At 48.5% G+C, this 26,621-nt stretch overlaps 1 protein-coding gene across 2 annotated transcripts; it reads right to left on the bottom strand.

The window, feature by feature from the left end:
* Positions 1–378: 378 nt before the first annotated feature.
* Positions 379–25,294, bottom strand: LOC133350876 (ran-binding protein 9-like). 2 transcript variants are annotated; one of them, XM_061565696.1, is made up of 14 exons: positions 24,873–25,294; positions 21,160–21,271; positions 20,941–20,993; positions 16,272–16,439; positions 14,492–14,514; positions 12,696–12,880; positions 11,685–11,797; positions 11,061–11,169; positions 9,894–10,066; positions 9,287–9,419; positions 8,609–8,799; positions 6,922–7,091; positions 6,360–6,471; positions 379–5,364 (listed from the first exon to the last, which is right to left on the bottom strand). In XM_061565696.1, the coding sequence occupies exons 1-14, from the start codon at positions 25,192–25,194 to the stop codon at positions 5,234–5,236; spliced, it is 1,995 nt and encodes a 664-aa protein (XP_061421680.1). In that variant the 5' UTR covers positions 25,195–25,294; the 3' UTR covers positions 379–5,233. The 2 variants fall into 2 exon arrangements, with proteins under 2 accessions (XP_061421680.1, XP_061421681.1); XM_061565697.1 differs by having other exon boundaries at positions 9,287–9,416; positions 24,873–25,288.
* Between the last annotated feature and the right edge of the window lie 1,327 nt (positions 25,295–26,621).

Raw genomic sequence — 26,621 nt, 5'->3', positions numbered from 1 at the left:
GCCAAGCCCTGGGCAATGTGGGGGGGGGGGGGGGGGCACACCTTTGTACGTCGTGCAAAGTGTGCATATGTCACGTGTCAAGCCAACACTAAAGCGCTCAGCTGGAATATGCCAAGTAACAAACAAATGTCGCTCAGTAATTTCGTTGTGTGGTTATTGGTGTCTGGGATTCTACCACTTGAAAATCTCGTTTAATCAGTCGAACCAAGGATCACAATGGTGCCGGCACTCTGTCCTGACATTGTACGAGCCCCAAGGGTGAGCAAGTCGACCTTGAATTTGAGGGACACCAAATGCGTGCGCGCGCATGCAGACCATGCGATGCCCACCCCCCATTTCGCCTGTAAATGACACGGACACCGGGATAGTGTTACTGAACACAAAACTGGAAAACGTTTATTCAACGAAGTTTAATCACCAACAGCGCCCGATTGCCCGCACACTGCAGCTACCGCTTCACCCCGACTCGTCGGCTTTAAATCCTGGGTTTGGGTCAATCTGCTGAATAAAGTGACTCATGGAGTCAAACCAGTGCACGCTGAAGCAACGGTGCAGTGCAGTGTACACGTGGCTCTCACCCACTGCCACTTGTCCCAAATCCAGCACCAGAGCCTCTTGCGAGGAGCTGCGTTGCTGATTGTGAGATTGCCATACCGGCCAGATCAATGCCCTTTCTTGGGAATGGATCACAACGGGACACAAGCCCAGCTTGACAGGTGTGACCCTGGTTTAGATGCCATTCGCAAAAAAACGTCACATTAATGGCAGTAAACGTCTAGATTTTAATAACCATCATATCGTTAAAAAGTCTCGACATTGTCAATGCGAGCCTTCCTTCAACAAACATTATCTGCTCAAAAGCCACATTTGCAACACTTATTTACAAGTGTATATCTTCCAAACATTATGTCGCGGTTTACCACGAACGGATCAAAACACCCAGAGGGCATAATTGCTCTCAGAACAGTACATGTTTTTTTTTAAGTCTGGGTAAAAACTCACTACAACAGAACTAAACATCCTCCAATAAACCTTTGCTCACATCAGATATCCTTAAATGTGATGTGTGTGCATGCATTAATCGGCCACCTTATTACTAAAGTTTTCGCGGTTGTGATGTACGGTGTGTTCTGATGTGCTTTTGTGTTGTGCCGCGTCTTTTGCCAGCTTTATTTTTCAACATTCTGCGCCACATGCTGGGCACCTCTTCGGAAATTCACAGCGAAACGCCGCACGATGTCGAAACAGGATAGAACCCCAAAGCAAGTCAGGTAACTATTAACCTTATTCGCCTCAATCAGGAGTTCTCCATTGAGGCCTAATTGTAATAATGCATATAATTTATTTAAAAAAAAAACTTTTATTGAAAAGTTTGTACTAACGAACGTGGGGTGTTGACCCTATTTATACCACGCACTTTATCTACCTTTACTTGTATAGTTGGGCTATTCAACATGACTAAAACAGAGCACTGCCTTTTCATTTCATCAACATTCTCATAGGAGCGGCTTTAGGAGCTGGGCATCATCAAGGCGGTGGTGCAGATATGGAGCATGTGATATGGAGGAGAGGTAGAGTAAGACGTCAATTAACCGTGCTGTTGTGGTTACTATAAAGTCACCTCTTGTTTGGACAATCTGCTAAATGTGAGCGAAACTCCATAGACATTATCAGCACGCAATGCGCAATGTGCACAGAAATTGATTTTTATCCATCAAAGAAGCTGCCCATTATTTATTATAACGCTCGTTTACACAGAAAAACCTCAGTGTCTTATAACTCTTGGTCAGGAGGATCCACAAAGGGGAGATCATTGCTTTGTATCTTCGAAATGTACTAATTTAAGGGGAACTTTTCAAATTTGGACCACGACGCCAGCACGCAATTGCCTACACTTGGTGAACGGCGTTACGACGTCCGCTGTAAAGCAAAGCAGACGGCGCGTAGTATTTGTACGGTTAATAACCCGCAGTAGACACACAACCCACTGGTTTCGAACAGTGGAACCTCTACAAAAAAAAACCGGCCGGCCACGTCACCGCCACCTATTAATAAATCCCGATTGTAGTTTTGCGAACGCGAGTACTGGGGTCTGAAAACATACCGAGCAAAAAAAAAGTGTCCATATCCTTTTGTAAACTAAATGAACGACCCACAGTTTTGACGTGTACGCAAAGTGAGGCCAAATTGACTATAATTAGCCACTGGCAGGGCAGACCCAAGGCGTTGGAAGTGCCTCCACCCACAGCCACCCAACAGCACATTCCAGTCTATCGGCGGCGAGCAACACCGCCGGGTGATCCTTTCCGGGGCTATTTTTTGCCAAATCCATTTGCACGTTCACCAGTCCCTACAAGGTTCTGGCCAAAGCTGCAATACATGGCGTGCTGTGTGTGCTCCCTGCCCCCCCCCCCCCCCCCATGCATGGACAGCAGGAGAAAAATAAACTTTTTGGACATACGTCTGCATGTGCCATATTCCCCACTACACCCGTCAGGCCATAGCTTGATGGTTTGGAGGAATTAGGCCGTCTCTACGTCTTGTTCTGGAAAGATGCAGTAGCCATCCACCCCACCTGTGATTATTTGATGATAGACAAATTCAGGGTCGCGATTTAATCAAAAATTCTCTTTTTTTTACGTGGTAAATGGTTGCGCCTCTAGTGGTTGCTGGGGGTAATGTGAAACCAATACATAGTATACAGATAAAAAAAACTCAAGTCGATTCTTACAGACGCGCTTTGGTATATGTATCGTGCATTTAAGAATCAATATTAATCAATCAAGTGATGCATTGTTCCATCTCTCGTGTCGACGATTCCACGAGGTGTCATCAGTATAACTGCCAAGAGTAACCTTGTGTGTAAATACAGTATCTATATAAACATACTTCAGCATCATTCTGCTTAAACAAGCAACAGGGTGGTGGTTGCTCTGAAGCAGAGCCAGTGGTGAAAGTTCCACATTCACATGGTGCGGGCCAGTTGATCCAGAGGCAGGATGCTGCCGACTTTTCAGAGGGATGGTGGCCCGAATTGACCCAGGAATGCGATTAAAATTCTCAACCTTTCAATCGGATCAACTGCTCACGCCACAACACCACGTAACCTGATGATTAAATATGTTGTACTGTACTGCTTAAATAAAAACAAACCCACCGCAGAAACCCCGACGCAGCGACTATTAGGCGCCTTCACAATAAGCCACTACAGCACTGCACTGGCCAAGAATTCACGTGAGGGCCATGCTATTTTTGGCTCTGCCCAATGCAACAAAGACACTAAATTAGTGACGTCAATGATTGCGAGACTTAATCGCCTGCCTTAGTGCCTTCCCACGTAATAAAATCCATGTTTTACAAATGCATCCAAACGTTAATCCAGTTTTTTTTATATACATATGCAGTATTTATACTAGGGGTGCAGAGTTCAGGTCTGCTGGGACCCAATTTCCCTGGGTCTGGTCACATTCTGAATTTAATTCCATGCCAATGGGACGGTTCGTATTTTTTCTGGTCCAATCCTGATCATTAAAATTAATAGTAACACCATACGGACAATGCCGTCAGAGTCGATGGGCAAGGCAACCCCGTTGAAGCACAAGATTACGCCTTGATTCACACAAGGGGATTGCGCCTTCATGTAATTCACAAGAGTATAGAACAATCCTTCTTTATTATTTTAAAACATTATTAATAACATCATGTAAATAGGGTTTTGCTGTTCAAGAAAATAAACAATCCCCACTTTTGAATCCAACATAGGTCATTGTAATTCAACAGGGGGTGTCCAAACTATACAAATGCTGCAGTATAATGCTACATTTTAATGTGCTTAAGGATCATTGAGCCGATTGGCTAATCGGGATGTGACGGCGCTTGATTGTGTCACAGGAAGATCCGGAAAATGGCGATCCAGTCATCTGTTTTTTCGATTACGATGTTTTCTTCAAAATCGGATCGGCTCCGTATTTATTTTAATTTGTAAATTGACAGCTGGAAGTAAAAACCTATTGTGGTAAAAACCAAGGACGGTAGTTTGAAAAAACCCTGTTATATCTAATACATAATGAAGATGGCCACTTTTTATACACAACCAGCATATTACTAACACTTCGCCAAAGAAAAAACATAGTCTAGCCGATGCACCAGAAGTTGTTTTTAATACTTGGCAACCATTCGAAGAGATTAGAGTGAGAATGACAAAAGCACACTTTCTTCAATCAATATTTCATCCAAAAAAGGCATTGCATAAGCCTGCGAACACCTATTGGCCATGAACTTAATGGAACCGTATTTCATCATCTTTGCAAGTCATTCTTCAACCCTTTTTTAGTTTTGCTAATGAAAAGAGGCTTCACAATTTACAGCGAACCTTCCACATTTAAAGCTGCACGCATACAATAGAACGTTAATGGACCAGAACCCCACGCTTTGAAGGAGGGAACAAGTGGGCGCGCAGATGCAGGAACGGCTGAAGGAACACGTGGGATGGAGCTCCATGCTGAACAGGGCGGAAGAGCATGGGGCGGTGCTTGCGTCTTTCTTCACGGGCGACTACCGTGCACGCACACGCGCCCTCGCACCATAACGCGGTCAATAACTCCTCTGAACTTCTCTCAATTCGCTGGATCTGGGTGAGTGAGCATTGTCCGCGTGCCTGGGCCTTTTCGCATCGTCGAACTGCTCCGACAAACATAACCCGTCACGCACACCTGGAATTCCCAAGCTAATGTCGTGTATTAGCCGTTCGGGGGGCCCACACGTGTGTTCAGTCGTGTGATCACGGCGCACGAGAGACACTTCTATGGATAAACCTGTCCCGTTGCGAACCTGTGACATGCACATGACCAGCGTGTTTGCACGGTCAAATGAAAATGGCTCCAAACTCATTGGATCGTTCTGAGGGTTGCATGCACACGCAATGCAACTCACATTTGCCGCCCTCCTCCTCTTGGGAAGAGGCAGCCGGTTATTCACCTTCATGACACATGAAGTGATTAAATTAGTTTTAAACAACTCAAATGCTTTACCGTTATGGAGCCTTCTACCTTGCTCCGCAATTGATTGTTTGTTTGTTTGTTTGCCTGTACAACACTGCCCGGTGTTGCCAGCGCTGCGCATAAGATAATGGAGTCGACTGTGATGAGAATGCGACCCGGTGAGTGATCGCTCTTGGGGGAGGGGAAGAGATCGGTGGGGGGGGGGAGGCGGGATGACTGCACGGCGCCATTCGTCAGTGCGTGTATTCGTGGATGGGTGCGAAGGCAGCCGAGCCGAGACCGGCACGAGGCATGAGGCGCAGGCACTCCGAGAGCTGCCCCACCACCATCGACAGCGCCGGCTGCCTCGGCAGACTCAGGGACTCTGAAAAAGTACAAACACAAGAGGCAACAGGGCAGCGGTCTTCAGACATAGATGAGTTTACAATTGTAATGCAGGAGCGCCGGTCAGGGAGGCAGTTGTTGGCTGGGGCTACGAGGTCACAATAGCAGAATGGGAACATTTCCGAAACAGCTACATTAATCTTCAACTCAGTTCTTTGTCAGAATAGAATTTTAAGATATGATATCAATTATTCGCGGTAGTTAACTGTATTGGTTAACTATCGTGATTTAACCCCATACATTATAGATATAAATTATCAAATGACTGACGATGCAGGGGATTTATTGACTGTCATAGAAGCAATATTTCCTTTTTTTACACAATTGCTGAGCAGACACAAATGCCAAAAATATTAAGCCGCCGGCAACAAACGTCACTTTTCAAAGTGGTGATAGATAAGAGAGAGCACACTTCTTGCATTGAGCGAGGTTATGATTACAAGGGCTTGGGTAAAAGAAACAATGGGAGGGAAATCCATAGTGAAGCAGTGCTAAGGAAGAGGCAGAACGGTTTTTATTTTCCTAGCTAAGGTCAAGTGAAATACTTAGCTCTTTTTCAGAAGCGACCTGGCCACAAATGATAGCTCAACGAAGTAGCTCATCAAGTGGAAATGTATAGCAGCCAAATACTCTAAAAGCATGTTTCTAAATGTGGAGTGAAAAACCAGAGGATCCGGAGAAAAATTCACGCGACCACTGGGAGAACATGAAAACTCCAAATATTCAGGCTTTCGGGATCGGGAGAAAATCCACGACCTCCGGCACACCAGGAGAGGGAGTTAACACCTCGCCACCAAAGCACCCCAAGATACGTATTGATACCTGCAGTGTTGCGGTTGCGCACAGTATGGATTAGAATTAAATAATCAGTCTGGTAGACGAAGTCCTCAACGAGGGTGAAGGAATCGGAGTGAATAATGTACAAGTGAATGATGGAATGATTAGGGGCTGGGCGAGTGGGTGCGTTGTGCTCACCCAGGATGGTGCTGTTGAGGGCAGCGCACGTGTGTTCCCTTTGCGCCGGCCCCAGGAGGTAACCCACGGGGCTTCTCCACGGGTCTGCATATGCCAGCAGACTGAAAGCATCCTGATGGTGACACAGCATACAGACTCGTCACACGCTATACAACGTAATTCTACACAAACATACATGCATTATAACACACACTAGATAGACACACACAATAAAACACAGGAATCATAACAAAGATCTCCTTGTAGCCTTTTACACTGTTGGGGCACTTGCCTTTACCTCACACCGATTAAGGGGGTGGGTGGTATGGCCAGCACTCCGCCTGTTCACCTTTGTCTCCCAAGTGCTGATGTTTACATACTAAACCAAGTACTTAAATGAGGCCGAGTCTACCTAGGGCATTTCTGATATCACTTGCCACCGATATTAGCCATGGGCGAGAATGAAACTCGGGTCATCGGATTCATAACAAGACAGCCACCATGCGTAGCGTTAAATAATGACAAACACACACATACTCTTGCCGAGAACACACAAACAAGGAGGAAGAGACCCCAGACGGACCTGCAGGGCCCGGGCGTTGAGGTGCCACGTGTGTTCGCGCGAAATCTCGCTGCACATGCGTTGCAACTCGGCCTGCAGCTCCCGCCCAAAGTGAACCATGTGCTCGACAGCACCGCCGCATAGCGCCCATGGCCTGGGACCGCCAGGGGGCTCCTCGTCCCCCTCCACGTCTGGGGCAGGGCACAGGGCAGGGCACAATTAAGGAGTGAAGGAGGCTTGAGAGCTCATTAATGTACCTACCGCAGTTGTCATCAACACAGCCAATCCACTGCCAATCCACTGCTGGATGAGGACCTCCCATGTCACACGGGTCTTGGGGATGATTTCATTAGCGCGGTTCTGTGAAGGCGGGGAGCATAGATGTTCGAGAAAAGCGCAGTACAACAATGGATTTTGCTGCACTGCCCCTCTGCTGACAACGTAGCCTTTACACACGTCACACGTGGTGCCTGCCATGGCCAAATCACGCAGAATGTGCCCGATCTGAGCAGACCTCAGAAGCCAAGCAAAGCTAAGCCTGGATATTGCTTGGATCATCATCATCAACATCATCATACTGAAGGGTGCATAAGCCGTTTTCAATTTAAATTTGGTATATGAAACTGCATTATTGCATAAAAAGAGGCTAACCTCAAAACATGATCTTCGTTCATGATCAATGAGACATGAGGTCATGTGTTTCCAGGGAGTCCTAGGTTACAACAATTAGAGCCAAGCAGATCATTTCAATACATAAACCAAACAATGCAGAAAACGCAGTGTGAACTCATGTGCACCAGAAAAAAGAATATTATAAATAAGATGACTAAATATTAGGTGTTAAGAAATGTAGTACACATTATATGGGGGGGGGGGGGGGTCTGCATAAAAAGGTACAACTTTACATTCATATTTAAAAGTGGGGAAGCCCACGTTATATACTTCTGATTGCCATTGCATTCTTACAAGATCTCTCATTCTTACAAAGAGCACACCGGTATGTACTGGCAGCAAAATGCTCGGTACAAAGATTGTGTTGCGATCGAAACGTCGTGGTTTTTATGTTTATTTTTTATGAATTTTGAACCTATCTACGTGACCGAACCGAAAGACCCAAAGAATATGAATTCCTGCAGTCACGAAAGCTTTAAGTCAAGATTCAAGTTACTCAAGTCAAGTGGATTTCCTTCGTTTAAACAGGCAAGGCCCCAGTGCAGTTATGGGGCCTCAATTAACATCATGTGAGCCTTGGGCTGTGACAACACTGCACAATGGCATAATATTGGTATGTTTTTAAATTAATATGACGCTTGCTTAGCGAGGAAAGTGTCACTGGGTCAGGAGCGTGGAGCCAAGTTTTCAGAGTAGGGGGCAATGGTTGCTGTGTATAATTGTCACGGGGTCTCCAAAGTCCGTTTTTATATTTTAAACGTAATGTCTTTAATTCTACATGTTCGGGCGTTCATGTACACTTAACTTACGTAAAGCGCTCAGAGACGCCGTCACTGATACAAAGGCACTGATATGAAGACACTGATACAAAGTCACTGATACGAAGGCGCTGTATAAACGAAAACCTGCTGATTTTACAGCAGTCGGCACACACGCTTCATTACCTTTATGACGTTTAATGGGAAACAAAACTTCAAGTGCACAGCCACCTCCGCTGTCTTCCCTGCAGCTAGCAGCAGCAGCCTCCGTGACTCACCGGCCTGTGGCGGGTGCGATTCCAGCGCCCCGTTTGTCGCGTGCTGCCTGCCGTTAGACACTCGCTCGCTGGAGTCGCCGTGTAGCCCGTTTGTGCAACACTCCATGGGAGTCTCGCCGGTGTCCGCCACCTCCACGGCCCCACCGGCCCCGCCGGCCCCACCATCGCCCGGCTGTGATGATGTGGTGGGCCTGAGCGTGCGTGCGTGCGAGATCAGCGTTCCATGGCAGCAGTGGTCAACATTTAAAAATAAAGAGTTTTATTTATTTTAGTCAATGATGACTATGATCGTAAAACATTTTGATTTGTCAATTACGCTACAATGGTTAATTCTCAAATAGCAAATGTACCAAATTAAGTGAAAAATATTTAGAGTGAGGGTTATTTTTCATATGCTCGATGGTAACAGGAGTGAGAGCACCAACTCACTCGGTTTATTAATCCACTTTTACCAAGGGCGGCTAAAACCCATATTCAAAATCAGGTTTTCAGCGGTGCCAGACTCACAACTCACAAAATGACCCTGTCCAGACACATGCCCAGCTCACTCCCACAGCTATTACTGGGTCGCGTAGTACGAGCGGGTGACGCTGTGCTTCTGCAGCTGCTGCGTGCGGTGCGCAGTGCACAACCCTGTGCACGGTAGATGCATCGGGTGCAGGGCTGGTCGCTTCGTACCTGCTGCTGCTGTTGCTGCTGCTGCCGTGGGGTGTGGGGCTGCACGTGCGACGAGCTCTCCTGTCCCGGCCGGCGTGCGGCGTCCTTCCCGTGCGTCCGTTACTCGCGCAACTCATTCCGGCCTCCGCTGCTGCTGGTGAGTAAGAACGACCGCAGTTAGGCGATGCCAGGGGCAGGGAAACCTACAGCCCTGTGGGCTGGATTTTGAGACCTACCATTTAAAAACGGCCCACAAATTAAATGTATCAGTCACTGTAAGAATCTCAGCTGCGATATTCAGGTACTTGAGGGGAATGATTTTGGCCTGGCAACACTTTGTTTCCAATTTACCATGCTCGGTCACTTTCGTCACTGCAAGGGGGCCCCTTTAAACTCAGTTGACATGCACAATATTTTACGCGTTACCATTGGATAACAATGAAGAGTGTGCGTATTAATGTGTATGCAACCAAAAGTATTTGAAATTCCTATTCGGCGATGAGTAAGGAAAAAGTTTCCTGCCCCTGGGCTAGGCTGACTAAGGACAAGATGAGCTTACCGTTCTGCAGATATCGGTATCGCGAGCAGTATATGCGAGTGTGGATGGGAAGTGTAGCTCCAAGCTAACCTAGGCCCCTGACGGCGCCGGCAGGAGAGGAGGGGTTGGAGGAGGAGGAGGATGCTGCGGTGTGGCCGGATCCGTGTGGCACCCGGAGCCCATCCTGAGACTTGGGGCTGCGGGCGCCCAGCGAGCGCACCTCACTGTCCGTGCCGTTCACCATCTCCACAAACTGTCGCACTCTGTGGTATGCGCGAAACGAGCAACACACGGACACACGCACAATACACAGGACACACGCAAAACACACATACCTATGACATGCGCAACGCATCAACCTCGCAGGCAATACATGCGTATATTACATGCAACTGGAGTAAGAGCTGACATTGAGCAGCTGTTACGATCCAGCCTGGCACACTGTCGGAGGTTGATAATAATGACAACAATCCCATTTACCCAGAAAAGTGTCAATGAGTCTCAAGACTTGCTTTCAGGAGGGGCCCTGTATTGGGACATTTGGCAAATTCCATGAATGGGTGTTTATCTTCATTTGGAAAGCAACCGGAGTGTTTTGAGAAAATATATCTCCACGCAGTTGAATAAAAACGGTCGACTAATGTGCTATCATTATTCATCCACCTTGCAGCCAAAGCCTGCAACATCTGGTATTACCAAGCAGTCTCCCACCCAAACACTATCTGGCCTCAAACACGAATTGCGCTAAAACACCAACAGAGTCCAAACACTAAACCGGGCCCAAACACTAAACCGGGCCCAAACACGAACCGACTGGGCTCGCTAAGCTTGTGAGATGTGACAAGATTTGTGGTTTGGGAAAAGACCTGGGTGCCAACGGCACGCAATCATCCCCACAGTCCTGCGATCAGTCAACACATAGCGATTCTTGGCTTAATTTTAGGCCAAGTCAACTCAGTGGAGGTCAGTACAATGTACAGACAACAGTTACCACCTGTAAAGTTGCAAGCTTATGAGCCCACGCAGAGCAACCACCGCAGCGGTCTCACTTACCCGGCTTGAAATTCTCTAGTTCTGATCAATCAATCGTTATGAATACAGCGCACTTCACATCAACGACATCAATCAGGTCGCTTCATTTAAAGCAAAAATATTACGCGAATGCCCAAAGCGCGCGCGTGAAGGAGGCGCATATCCGCAGCGGCTAAAGTGCCCGTTCGGAATCGAGACAGGGGGCCCCCCACCACCCTCCCTCACTTGAGCCGGAAGAGCAGCTCCGGGTAGCGGTCGAGCAGCCCGGGGTAGCTCTGCTGCGTGGCCTCGATGGCCTCACCCATGCGTCCGGCCAGCACCAGCGCCTGGATGCCTGGGCCCCCGACACACAGCAGCAGCAGCCGCGATCGTCGCAAGCAAACGCCGCCAGGGCTACAACTGAGAATCACGTGCGGGCGTCGTGCCTGGAACCCACCCTGACCGGGGCTAGCGATTACTGCCGTCATTGCAAAAGTTCTAACTGATGTGATGATTCACGCCAGTGAGAAATACACTCTTGTGTGTCGCTTAACAATGCTGGGATCAGCGTGCTTTGCAACGGCCTTCATCGCAACGTATTGCGCCTAATGAGCAATGCCTTATAAAAGGAGACCAATATTAATCTATTGTCTCATTGAAAAGAATGACTTTAATCTGGGACGTTTAAAATAGATCTCTATTCGTTGAATGTGATGACAGAGGCTAGAGCTGTGACACATGCACAGTGCATGAATGTTTCCAAACACAGTGGCCTCCCATCCACATGCAGCTCTTCTACAGAGGTCTATTACATTGGAAGTGTACCATGCGTGATGATGAGTGGGATGACGGTGAGCCTGCGGAACTCACGATGCCGGTTCCGGACCGAGCGCATATCCTCCTCCTGCTCCAGCCCCGTGGATGCAGCAAAGGCCTCCGCTGTGCCGCAGTACCCATGATGCACCAGGTAAGATGCCACCATGCTGTGAGATTGGGACAGGGACAGCATAGGCATTGTCAACACACACGTGTTTGCGACATAAGTTATGCCACCAGCACGCAATAAACTACTCTCGTAATAAGCCATTTGTTAACAGACTTTATTTATAATACAACATCAAGTTATTTGTCACAGAAATGACTGGACAATTGCAGGACCTGGTGGCTGCTGTGTGAACATACATCAGGAATGGGCATGGCCTTGGTGGGCATCCATGCGGGCTGGTGTGTGTCTGTACATCTGTGTGTGAGTGACACTGAGTGTGCTTGCATGTGTGTATGTGCATACGTGTGTCTGTGGGATGGTGATTGTGTATGTGTCTTTGTGCATCTTTGCACGTGCGGAGCAGTGGATTTGATAGGTAGTATATTGCACGACGGACTTTGCAACCCGAGTTCAATATTCAGCTGCAGGTAACATTCGTGATGATTATCTCAAGTGTTAATGTGCCTCCCCAAGGTCGACTCAGCCTAAAATTATAACCAAGTGCAGTGGATAAAAATGGAAAATAATAGCACAAGTGAGACAAGGGTGGCCAGATGTGGTGTTGGCAACCTACTCCCTGCCTGGTGTGCTGTGCTGGCCTTCATAGGTGCTTGCTAACAGCACTTGCCCCAATATCCTAAAAAGTATTTATGGGGGACATTTGTCTTTGTGTGTGTGTGGCCTGCAGTTTTCAATAACGTCATACAAAATAAGTCAGCGGCAGAAGTGCCGACCACTATCCCGTTTCGCCTCCCAAAAACAACCAGCGACCAACAACTCGCAAAATCTCTGGCTTGTCCCGTTACATGGCCCGGGTTGGTCAGTTCGGGTCAAGTCAAGTCAGGAGAGGTCTCAGTGGGGATAGTGCTGTTAGCGGGGGCTAGGTGGGCACTCACGTGTGCAGGGTTCCCTGCCAGGCTGCGTGGCTGCCGGGCGTCGGGAAGCGGGCGATGGCAGCGGAGATGCGAGCGCGCCACTCTTGCATGTGGTTCTCGATGTCGAACGCAAACGGCTGCCCCCCAAAGTTCGCCTCCACCACCTCCCCCGGGGTCTGCAGCCCCACCGTTGGGTAAAGGTTGGGCTGCAGCACACGGGGATAACAACGGAAAGGGTGTTGGGCGTCGCCATATCATTGGGTACCACGGTGCAATGTCGAATATCCACCTTGACCAATGAACCGCCTTCGGCTGAGGTTCTGGCAAAAAGGCATCCACCACGTCCGCCGAGTCCAGTGGCTGCATAAAAGAGAAGTTGCTGTCCTCACGGAACCCCTTGTTTTATACTCATTTAAAATGTATGTTGGAGAAGGCTTCTTGCCTTATCTTGTAGACCATATTGTATTCGTAATCACATACCTTGCCTCGATGAAGAGATTAAGAATGCAGCGTGGTCTACAAGAAACGACAAGAACTGTGCTCTATCAACAGAGGTGGAGTAAAACTACGGGAACCCTCTCCTGAAGCCCTCTCGTGGCGAGCAGACCTCGACATTGGCGTTTAGATCCTGCACAATGTACAACACACGGAGGTGCATACCTATTACAATGTTTTAATGTGTGGGGGAAATCGGAGCACTCTGAGAAAAGATTACAAATACGGGGGTAGCCAAAAAGAAGATATGTAGAGGGGATTGCACACCATTTATCAGCCATCCGTATACGACAACGGTGGACATAGCTGCACTGGGACTAAGGAAGCCAGTATGGTATTTATTGTATCAAACATCAATGGAACACTGGTCTTGTCACTGCATCGTGCACTTTCAGACGCGCCAGAACGCTCTTCCTTCCAATATCACGTAGTCACTAGAGCTATGCACTTTTAAATCAAGATAGAAAACTAATTTCTTCATCACTGCTTTTTGTGTTTAGTTTGTTGTCCTTAACCCGCACCTCTGATTTGCACACTTGGCTACGTACGGTGCAAAAGAAGTTCAACATACATATATACACGGTCTTACCACAACCCAATTGCACACATACACTATTTTGTCAAGCCACTGCTGGATTAGGCCTACCCACACTGTGCGGGAGTCGTTGGGGTTATTCTGAATCCATGTCACCGCTCAGGTTAGTGCGGGTTGGTCAAGATGGGGAGCATAAAAGTAGGAGTGGAGCACAACAATGGATTTTGCTGTGCTGTCCTCTGCTGCCCACCACCTGGCCCTGCAGAAGCCTCTAAGACAATGCATATATTATCAGAGTATGTTTTTTGTTTGCATTCTGACCACAAGTATTGTGGTTAATGCAGTAATATGATTCCTTGTAAAAGGTTTCAGTTTGGTGTTTTTACATCTTAACACCTGTTTTGTTGCCAGAAAAAAGGGGAAAATCTATTCTCGTGGTGGTCACTCATCCAAACATTACTCAGGCTCAAAACCCACTTAGCTTTCCGAGGCCTGATGAGATTTGGTCACAGGAGTGATTAATGTTCACCGAGTAATTTACACGCGAATGGTGGAAGGCGGCGAGTAACACAGTAAAAGGTGGACTGGCTTTTGAGACCTTGCGGCCTGGAATCGTGAGCCATCGCCGGAGCTTAACAGTCACACCGTAGAGTGTGCCGATCATGCAAAGTGGTAACCCCAAGAGGGGGGGCAATGAGGAGAAGCTAACAACAGGTGGTGGTGTACTTCACTGGAAGGTAAAAACCAGCTTGCGCTCGTGGTGCATATTAATGAATTTTCAACTCACCGGGAGATCTGTGAATGCCGTCCCTGTAAACAGTAAAAACAAAATAAATGGATTTAGTAACAGTAAGTTGAGACGGGTTGTTACTTTGAATGTGGCTGGAATATGCAGCCTTACACAAACGCACCTAACCACACTGTGAATGCGGCAAACTGGTTTGGTGACATACAGTACAACCCTCCGCATTCATATACACATAGCTGATATGCTCCAGAGGCTATTATTCAAGTGCGATACATACGGACACCCCTCACATAGCAGACCGCACACAAAGAACGGCCCATTTAGCAGCCATCGCGGGCACACACACGCGTGTTAAATTGCACGCAGACACCGCCCTGCACATACACACTGGCCTGCACACACAAAAACAGACCTCTCCAGTAGTCTTTGAGACTAATGGAACAAGTGCTGTTGCGTGAGCACCTATCAAAACCATCATGGTGCGCAAGGGTGCTGTGGCCACAACCACATTAGTGCTGGTATTCACACACCTCACCACGTACTTATCTAGGGCTGAGTCGACCTACGGGAGGTTAAAATACCACTTTCCATTGATCTTATCCATGGCTGGGAATCAAACACAGGTTGGTGGGTTTTTAGTAAAGTATGAACCACTGGGCACACTTGCTACCGGTCTGCACACACACACCACCATATACACAAACCATCACAGCGCACACCAGTGTACGCAAACCGAGCCATGGCAGTGAGCACAAACTCCCCAACCCGCACGCACATATACAGCAACACAAACACAAATATACACAGCAACATGTTGAGGAGCCTGTACACGCACACATTGAAGCCCACCCACACACGCAGTGGCCCGTACACACAAATGCACACCAGCCCACACACAGAGCGATCCGCAGACAGACACAACAGCCCACACACACACACATCAGTTCTACAAATGCACAAAGACCTCCCATGTAGACCTTAAGTATTGTATCGGTACCATGAAGACCGACAGCACAAGAAGGGTGGCCAACACAATGCCCGGCCGTCTTTTCTCCTCAGTGCTGATGTTTACACATCACACCAGGTACTTATTTGACAGAGGCAAGGCCCAGGACCAGTTCAAATATTCGTCACACACAGCAGCCCACTCAAAGACACACACACACAGCAGCCCACTCAAAGACACACACACACAGCAGCCCACTCAAAGACACACACACACAGCAGCCCACTCAAAGACACACACACACACAGCAGCCCACTCAAAGACACACAGCGGCCCACTCAAAGACACACAGCGGCCCACTCAAAGACACACAGCGGCCTACTCAAAGACACACAGCGGCCCACTCAAAGACACACACACACCAGCGGCCCACTCAAAGACACACACACACAGCAGCCACTCAAAGAACACACCACACAGCAGCCCACTCAAAGACACACAGCAGCCCACTCAAAGACACACACACACAGCGGCCCACTCAAAGACACACACAGCGGCCCACTCAAAGACACACACACACAGCGGCCCACTCAAAGACACACACCACAGCAGCCCACTCAAAGACACACACACACACAGCAGCCCACTCAAAGAACACACACACAGCCAGCCCACTCAAAGACACAACACACAGCAGCCCACTCAAAGACACACACACACAGCCCACTCAAAGACACACACACACAGCAGCCCACTCAAAGACACACACACACAGCAGCCCACTCAAAGACACACACACACAGCAGCCCACTCAAAGACACACAGACAACAGCCCACTCAAAGACACACACAGCGGCCCGCGCGGGTGCCCACCGAGGCTGTGTCCGTTCTTGGTGTAGAAGGCCGTGCCGTTCACGAGGTTCACACAGCAGCCCACGACGTCGCCCGTGCTGAACGTGGGGCCGTACGGACGCCCCGCGCCCGACGAGCAGAAGCTGTGGCCGTCGTCACCGTGGTAACCATACGAGTACTTGTCCCAGCCTGGGGGCGGCAGCAGCAGCAGCAGCGCAGCGGAGGCACCATTAACGGAAATGTCAAAGCATTTCAAATGGAATAGCACTCGTAAGGACATGTACATCCCTGAGGTCAATTACACTGCTGGATGAGGGCTTACCCACGCTGTGCGGGTAAAACGGGTTCTTTGACCATACTTCACCATGCTGGTCAGCGCAGGTTGGTGAAGGTGAGGTGGCACAGCCACTGGAACATGGTACAGGCCAACAGTTTTTGCCTGACCCTCAGCTGACAATTTAGCCCCGCAGAAGCCTACAGTGCCTGTTATTGCACACGGCGGTCGCTCAGCCGGTGAAAGAAATGTGGTGAAGCAATTTAGGTACGCGATGATTCACCCTCCAAAGCGATTACTGGACACCTGTGAAAGAGAGCTTCATAGCTCATCAGGTTATTCCAGTCTAAATAAAGATTCTTCTTCAACGACCGTGTCACAATTCAGGGTCAAGATTCATTTCGACAATTGATTGTGCCTCATTTGTATCCGTTGTCAACTGTCCGATCTTATTTTGTACAGCTTAATTTTCTCAACTTGGGTTACCACGGTTGGCTACGTACGGTGCGAAAGAAGTTCGACCTCCGTACACACATTTTCTCCATGTGCCTGAATGAAACCCCGGGAATCTCATTTGCATAAAGAACAGATAACGGATTCTCACGTGCACGATTTACTGCGTGCTGTAGTGCGCAACGGAATCAATGTGCAGTCATTGCATGATGACTATCAACATGGCTGGCATCAACGTATGTTACTTAATATAAATATAACTCTGCCTATGTGCTGTAAACAACGGCCATTTCTTAAAGGGTCACCAATTATATACTTTTATCTTTTTAAGGCAGTGTTACTAACGAATGTGTTTTTGTTGTTGTTGTTTTTGATTGTGCACCCAACCACCAAGGGAGTATTACCAAATAATCTGTGCATTGATGTACGTTGCTGCTTATTGACATATCACACACTGTGCAAGTGAATAAGGATAACACGAGGACATTTGCATTTCATAAACTCACACAGATGTAATACATTATTAATTGTTGCTACTTTAGTGATTTAAAATAAGCAAAAATAGAACTAAAAACACGCAACTTGCAGCCCTCTGCAATATGTTACTGGACGAAAGCCGTGTTTGTCATTGGGGCAGTTTGACCATACTTCGCCACGCTGATCAGTGAGGATTGGTGAAGGGTAAACCCCAGGACTGGTTCTAATATCACTCACCACTAATGTTAACCATGGCCTGGAATCGAACTCAGGTATTTGGGTTTATTATGAGGTTCGTTAACCACTGCCCCACCAGTCTTAACTATACTCACATGTAATATTGCATACAAAACAAAAATCCCCCAGTATAGCCTTAACAAACTGTTAACAGCAAGCGAGCGCCTATGAAGGCCGGAACAGCACATGAGGGTGAGTGGCCAGCACGACGCCCGGCCGCATTTGTCTCCCTCGTGGAAATGTTATTAAACATCACACTAGGTAGTCAATTGATGCAGAGTCAACCTAGGGCAGGCCCAGGACCGATCCAGATAATCGTCACCGGTGTTGGCCGTGAGCGGGAATCCAACTCGGGTCACCGGGTTGGTAGCGCAGTGCACTTTTGGCCATTCCAGACACCCCTAATAATAGATGATCAGCCTGTGCGGGGCTGTTGGAGTTGCATTCAAATACTGTTGTTGTTTATGTAGATAGGGATATATGAAGGAGACCAGTATCTGCTTATTTAGTTACTTATATTCTCCATAACAAGAAAATTATATATTTTTTTCTGTTAGGTGCTCTTATCCGAATACATCAGATAGAGAGGAAAAATCTGCAAAACAACAGGGTGCTCAGATGTAAATAATTAATGTTACCACGTACGTGCACATGCAAGTACACAAGTACAGTGCGTAAGCACACACGTGCTGCGTTTACAACACTGCACACAGAAATGTCAACACAAGAAACATTAAAAAGTAAGAGCTGACGCCACTGCTGTGCCACCACTGTTAAGCAGTTAGCTATTAATGTTCCCGTAGATGCTTATCTTGGCTGTGCAAGGCTAAGTAAGATAGGGCAGCTCACAGCTACAGCCCCGTGCTTGGGTGTTTGTACAAGCATGCCAGTGTATGGGTGTGCTTGGGCGTGTGTGTTCCAGTGGGGATTATTTGAGCCAGTCCTGGGCCTCCCCTAGGTCGACTCAGCCTCAAATGAGTACCTGGTGCGGTGTATAGTAAACATCACCACTAGGGAGACAAAGGCGGTCGGGAGTGGTGCTGGCCACCCACCCTCTCATGTACCGTTCTGGCCTTGATAGGTGCTTGCTAACAGCACTTTCCCCAACAGTCTATTAAATACTATATGGGAGGTCTTTGCCTTTGTGATCACGTGGTTAGCGTGTAGCAGTTGGCACGCTGCGCTACGAACCCGGCGACCCAAGGTCGATGCCCACTCACAGGCCCACCAACGCCAGTGACTATTATCTGAACAGGTCCTGGACCTCCTCACCTAGGTCGACTCAGCCTCAAATGAGTACCTAGTGCGGTGTGTAAACATTACCACTTGGAGGAGAAAGACAGTTTGGCTGTGGTGCTGGCTGCCTACCACCCCCTTGTGTGCTGTGCTGGCCTTCACAGATTCTTGCTAACAGCACTTGTCCCAAAAGTCTGTTGATGGCTATATTGGGGATGTTGCCTGTGTAGGTGGCACAGTGGTTTGTGCTCTGTGCTATGAACTGGGTGTCGTATATTCGATTCCCAGACATGAATACCATCATTGGAACCTGTCCTAACTTAAATTACTAGGTCTGTGTATCTGTGAGCTCTTACGTGTCTGTGAGCTCTAGCGTGTGTATGAGCGTCTCAAGGCCTTTTGTGTGAAATAGTTTGTATGCTTTCAGTTGCCTATGTCTGTGTTTGCTGTACTTGCGTTATCATTGCCAGAGATAGTGGTCTAAGTGCGTGATAGGCAGGGCCATATTATTTATCCAGAATCACATGACCAAACAACTACGTTTCTCAGCACGAGTGAGCCTTGACAGCAATTGAATGGATGAACACCACGCACAAACAGGTGATCACATACGGCTGCAGAGCTAAGTGGAGTGGTGTGGCGATGCATGATAGAATAACTCCCAAGACCCGCACTGCGTGGGAAGGCGCTCATTTCGAAGTGGATTAACAAAAGGGCCACATCCACACGTTCTTTGCAATCGCTCTCTACAATCGCAGCAAAAATGTACGGCTTTGTACACTAGAGGCAAACGTTATTGGCTGCGTAAAACATCCCCCCAATGGAGAAAACAACCCTTAAAACACGAGTGGCTGATAAACACACGTCAACAAAGCACCGGCACCGCCGCCACCGGGAAAGCCAAGAGCATCCGGGCATGCGCGGTGTCGGACCCACCTCCTCCCTTGTGGGCCATACCAGACATAATAGGTGCTACACAACACAAACTGTGCCGCCCATGCAGGCTTCGAAGGGGACTGTTTATAAGTTTCAAGTGATGAGGCGTATTTTTTCCACAGTAATTTTTGGGAAATTAAATTTGATTGGATTTGCTCGTGCCAAAATTGGTGCGTGCGTGCCTGCCTGCCTGCGTGTGTACAGACAATCTAAACACCTGCCTTTGTACCCCGTGTCCAACATGGCTACTGGCAAACAGCAAGCACAGAGAGGTGGATATGTTTGTGATTTGTCTTTGGCACAGACGCAAGAGGCACCAGATATATTTTGTCCATGCGCACGCACGGGTGTTTGTCAGTCGACTGCTGGATGAAGGCCTCTCTGCGGCTAGTGGGTCGTGGGGGTGAGTGTGGGTTGGTGAATGTGGAGAGCCTACTACACATGGGAACACTCGACAGCAACACATTCCTGCGGAGGGAGCTGGTAGGAACGTTGGGTTGCTCGGTCAATGGCGGCGTGATGTATTCCACAAATATGCCCGACTGTGAGGGCGGGCACAAGCCGGCGTGAGTAGGTTAAACGTTGAGTTTTATAAGGGCACCACGGGGTGACCTGCCCCTCCCCACCCAGCCCAACCCTCCCACCATCCCCACCCAGCCCCTCCCGACCCTCCCCACCCCTCCCCACCCAGCCCCTCCCTGCACGACGGACGGAAACAATAATCCCCTGTGGGCTGCTGAAACCAGTGGGTTCCTACCAGTAAAATGGATGTTGCTGTACTGCCCCATGCTGCACCTCAACAGCCTGCTGCACAAGGCAGTCTCCCATAAAAGGCTCAGCTCTGCTTAGCTTCAGAGATTCTAGGTGATTTTAGCGAAGGCAGTGTCCATACAAATAAGATATTCTGCATATATACATGATGATCATTGATAGAGGGATGAATTTAAAGATGTAGTATATTCAACAAAATAAAATGGCCTTACAAGTTTTTTTTAGCGACAAATTGGCTGTGTTATTTATTAACAGAGCACAGAGCCTTAGCGATTTGTGTGAAATGTAAATGGCTCTAATCCTTACCAGGCAATCTGTTCATATTCACTTCTTGTGTAGACAGCCCAATCCCCATGTACCTAGAGGTGGGAGATCGTAAAACAAATCACGCCTCGTTCACTGGCTTGTACAACGCGCACACACATACGAGACGCACCATATTGGGCCCCGCAGCATGCGAGCCATACAGGTGTTTTTTGACAGGCGGAAAGCGTGCCCGCGTTGGGGGGCAAGAGCGGCACTCACCCGTCTCTGCCCTTGCTCACGATCTTCACCTCGAAATAATAAATGCCACACGCAGCAGGGATGGGGTAGTTGGCACGCACCGATGCTGCGTCTTTGGGTGTCTTGCCATGCCCTGCGAAAGAGTCAAGGGTGAAGCATTAATGAAAGTTCTTCATTGGCAAAAGCGGCTGCAAGGAACACCCGCTCAACTGACGCCGCTAATGAGAATCGATCGGATTAAATAGCTGCAAAATAAAAGGGAACATTTTTAAGACAGTTATTGACAGAAATTCTCACTGGCGACGCATTTATCAAGCAATTTTGGCAACTCAGCAGAGTAATAGAGGAGTCATGAAGTTTCGTTTAGCCAATGAAATTTGTTGAAAAATGTGCATCATGGACAATGATCGGTCTGCAGAGCACTCAAACTCTAGTCATGTGACCTCTGTGATATGATCAGAAGTTGGCATCTTGTATGGATTAGCCAAATTTGGGAAACTTAATTTCTTACAATAGAAAATGTTGCAGAAACTGATTATCACCCATGATCAATCCACTCACGAACCTAGAATGTAGTAATCCACCTAACACTGCACGCAAGCTTATTTCATTGTTCCATCTCCTCGGTGTGTCCACACCTGGCAATCTACAATCGCCCTTTCTCGCAACGTGTCCTGCCCAAGCCCACTTCATTTTCTTAGCCGCTTGAAATATTTATTTAACCTGGGAATATTCTCTAATCCATTGGTAACTCTTTCTTCGATGCCTGTGTCCCTCCATTAACTATTGCTCCAAAATTCCCTTGAATAACATGGGGCAAAGTGGTGGGCAGCAGAGGTCAGTGCAGAAACATTCATTGTTGTACTGTGCTCCCACATACACATTCCCCACTTCACCAACCCGCAATGACCAACATAGTATGGCCAAATAATTCCCCAGCAGCAGATTGCAATGCACAACACGGCCTTGGGTGTTCCCTCGGGATTTATTCACATGTCACATATGTGCAGTTTTCACCCTTGTCTCACCCTAATGTGATATTATTACAGGACCTCATGCCGGGTCCTATTGCTGGCAGCAAGATATGTGTCGCTATGGCAGCGCACACAAATTGCTGTCTTTCGCGTGGTGGGTGGATCTGAAATATTAAGTTTGGGTGACACAGGTGAGGGTGTCAGTTTAATTTAATTACATCGTGACATACACCACTCAAATGCATGTTTGGCATCGAATAAACATAGTATTAGATTGTGCGTATTTTTCACGTTGTTGAATCACATCCTAGAACGATAACGATATTCAAATGGTCATGCCAAATGTTCTCCTAAACAGCAACAACCACTGAGGTCAAACCCAGGGATTAAACGTAACTACACCTTGGGGGAAGATTTTCCAGTGCTTGTCTTGTGTTACCTATAGCCCATGGGCAAAAGCAGAAATCGGTAGCACCTAAAGTAGCAAAACTTTAGCTCTGCTTTAACAGATTTATACGGCTAATAACAGTAACTTATTTCATAACCCCAGTAATTTCAAATGGTTATCACAGAATTCACTGTTATTGGCCACGTAAGGAAATTGGAACTGCTCAAGTTATGCCACTTGAGGTGGTACCAAGAAGCAAAATATGTGGTCTGGGCGAAAGCTACGATGGTCGTGCAATGGATTCCGAATTAGCCACATGAAGCAAGGCTGCAGATAAAAGCAAACCTGGCACATTACAGTAGAACACCAACGGGGGAGCTTGGGTCTAATAGGATTGATGATGCTTTGGATGGTGGCCATGGTGGCAGCACAGTGTACTCTGAATATTTAACGCATAATAAAAAAATAAGGATATTTGTGATTGCATCTTTATTCATAAGTAATGGCCAATCAACCGCTGTATGAATGCTTCCACAAGTCATAGCCATTTCTCACAATAAGCAATTCTAGCGAAGACACACGATCTGATTTCATGGCTCCGTCTCCATGATGGACGTGTTATTCGGCAAGTTCTCCCTTCTTTGGCTCACACTCTGTAGATGATCTCGACCACGGACCATACTTCATCCAAGCATTGTTTGCTGCGCACAAGCCCGCTTTTCTTATCCAATCAACATTATATCTTTACATGACAATGTTTTTTTCTTCCTCCCCTCAATGGAGTGAGGTTCTTCATAACGCCATCAAATGGCCTAACAATGTCATTACTGGGCCTAACTACTCATTACTCTGTCCATGAAACCATTATCTGTTGGTCATCCTACGAAGGGACCAGACCCTGCAAGACCTCCCCAACACTCATGTCCGTCATGAGTGTTGGTTGACCATACTTCACCACGCTGGTCCGAGCAGGTTGGGTGAAAGGGCTTAGGGGGGGGGGCCGGTTCAGATATCCCTCGTCACTGCCGTTCACCGTGGCCAGGTTATCGAGTTGGGGGGAAAACACGCGCAGCGCGTTAACCCACCGCGCAACAACATCCCTGCGATTGTTATTGTGAACAAAGCACGTGAACACACCCTCGTTCTTAAGATATTATATTTTTTATTTTACCTGGTAAAGCCCACTGCAGCTACATGGCTCTTGTTTCAGAAGCGACCGGCAACAAATGATAGCGCACCTAAGTGGCTTATCACGTGGGAATCTATAGCAGCCAAATACTCTCGGCACATGCTTATACATGCGGATGGAAAAGCCAGAGTTGAGGACCCTAAGAAAAATCCATTCGACCACACGGAGAGAACACGCGAACTCCAAATAAACAGCAGGTCGGGGATCGAACCCACGACCTCCTGCCTACCTGGCGAGGTAGTTAACATCTCGCCACCGTGGCTTGTTAAACAATGACTAGGGTCTGACCGATATCTCCAGTCAGAGGAGATGGCTCAACCAGTGACAACATCGGCGCTGCGGTTTAAATGGGAGATAACACGGGGTGGGATGGTCGTGGTGGTGGTGCTGGAGGGAGGGCGTGGGGCAAGGTTAACAGCCACAAGTGAAGGTTGCGAGAACACATAGTACCGACGCGACTTACCACCCCCGCATCCATCCTCTGTGAACCCCAACACACAGCAGAACGCCAGGGCACATCTCTGTGTTGTTGTGGTCAGGATTCCAGATAAAATTCCGCACTGCAGCTGTGACAATATTACAAATGTTGTTGACAAGAGCCAGAGTGGAAGGGATTTAAGTGGGGGTGACACTGCGAGGAGCCCTCCCAAGTTGTTAATGGATCGTCCTACTGCATCATTCGATCCGTATCACTGTCCATGGCAAATGGGTCCTGCCCGCATCCTAAATCAGCCCTGCCATTGTCCACCTTTTGGGCCAACGCCGACACTGATATCCCAAGAAGGGCCCTACCCCCTGTCCACCAGGATCAATCATAGCAAGTCCATCCGCTGGATCAACCCAAACGAAATTCCACCTTCTGGGTATAAGCCCTGTCCTTGGGGATACCAACTCACGCATGAACCCTGCCACCCACCCCACACACACAGGTCAGCCGTAGTACCGATGTCCATCCCATGGGTCAACATCGCTTCTCTCCTGGGGTCAACGCTGTCCCCTGCCCACTTATCTCGACCATCCTTGGCTATGCCCATCATGTCAGGGCAAATCGCGACCACGGGTAAAGGCAAACACGGACGAACAAAAAGGGGAAAACAAGTCAGGATTGACGACGGTGTAGAAGTCAGCGTGGGTAGAGGGAGCGGGTGGGGGGCAAGCTTAGTTTGGGGGGGCACGTCAGCACCTTTGTAGTGCACACGCAGATTCCCCAGCGAGAGGCCGATGTAGCTGAGCTTGTCCTTGGCGCTCCAGGCACGGGGCAGCGGAGATTCGTCCTCGTTCACGGCCGGGTAGAGCTGTCGCAAACGGGTGGTGACACCCCCGTCTTCACCCGCACCCACCGCGACTTCCCCGCCTGCCGCCGCCGCTGCTCGCACCTCGGCCATGACATCGCCTCCCTGCCAGTGCGTCGCCCCACTCGCAGCAGCAGCAGCAGCAGCCGCTGTTGTTGTTGCCGCTGTTGTTGCCGCAGCGCCTCGCTCCACCTGCCCGCCAGGAGCCGCCATCTTCTCGTCACTACTTCCCTCCTCTTCCCTTCCCTTCCACGTGTGGGAGGGGACTCGAGGCCCCGCCCCCTGATGACCGTCAATCGGTCGCCCACGTGAGAGCTTCGTGGCGGCCATCTTACGTGAGGTTGACGTTGCCCCCCCACCACTACCTTCGTCGTTCACCCGCGTCCATTGCATGCCCGTGACGCGGCACGGCAAGTGCCGTTTCCGCAGATCTCCCTGAGTAAGATGGCCGCCTTGGGCGCGCAGACGTTGAGACCGAGTTGGGCGGAGCGCTTAGCAACAGTAGGGGATAAGGGCCTCCTATTGGCTACAAGTTTACGGCCCCGCCTGGACCAGAGGGCCAATCAGCAGCACGGATATCGACGAATCCGGGGGGAGGGGGTGGAGCTCGACGACGTGCGCGCAGCCAATCAGAGCGCGATCATTTGCGGGTGACGTCACCGCACAGCTGATGGAGCGGGGGCTGGGCCACGCTGTTGCTTGGGCTTCAGGATTCTGTGCTGGGGATGTTGTTGATTGTTATTGTTGTAGATTGTTGTTGTTGTTGATTGTTATTGTTGTTGATTGTTGTTGTTGAAAGTTTGGTCAAGAAGGGCTTCAATATTTCAGGAGGGTCCTCCGAACATTTTATTTTTGCAATCGGGTGGGGGGGGGTGTACGAAAGTGATAATGAACGTCTCAAATCAACCCCCCATCTGGAATGAGAGGGGACGCCCCAGTGGCAGCTGCCCCTGTTTCAAGTTTCAAGTTTATTTATTAGGTGTAGCCCTGTGAGCCATTCGGCTCTTGAATCGGGTGCAACCGCAATAAACAAAAAAACAAAAACATGAACAAGAAAACATCTTAAAGTGACAGAAAATCCAAGAAAAGACAGCAAAATATTGCAGAAAAAGCACCGCACACCACCGCTGTGTGCAAATATCCCAGTGGGATGCAAGTCAAACAACAACAACAACAACCACAAAACAACTTAGATGAAGGCGTGGTGTATTCCGAAAGGGCTTCAAGTGGCTCAGCAACCCTGGGTTCTGCAAAAGGGGCATTAGACCCCTGCCGGTCACTTGCCCGTACGAGGTGGAGGGGGGCGATGGTTGCTGCTGAGTGCGATTTCACTCGGATCATTTGCGGTGTCGTTTTTCACATTTGGATCGTGGCTCGCCAGTACACAACAACGACCTCTCGTCAACACGACCCGTCAACCCCTTAGCAGTGGCCCTGCTTTATTACAGACCAATTCAGGCCTTGTTGGTCACTCCCGTGTCCCTTATCAATCTCAACGTTTATCCTATAAAGTCCCATCACAAGGGAGAAACACAACGTTATGTTTGTGTTGTTGCCCGCATTGAAACGGCTGTACAGCTTATGGACCTGAAAACTCAATTTCCCTGTACAAGAATGCGGATTAAACCGTGATGGGTTGA

The sequence above is a fragment of the Lethenteron reissneri genome, chromosome 35 (genome assembly GCF_015708825.2).
Source record: "Lethenteron reissneri isolate LAM-NWPU_2019-01 chromosome 35, ASM1570882v1, whole genome shotgun sequence".
Lineage (NCBI taxonomy): Eukaryota > Metazoa > Chordata > Hyperoartia > Petromyzontiformes > Petromyzontidae > Lethenteron > Lethenteron reissneri.
This window is presented reverse-complemented; position numbering and strand designations above follow the sequence as displayed.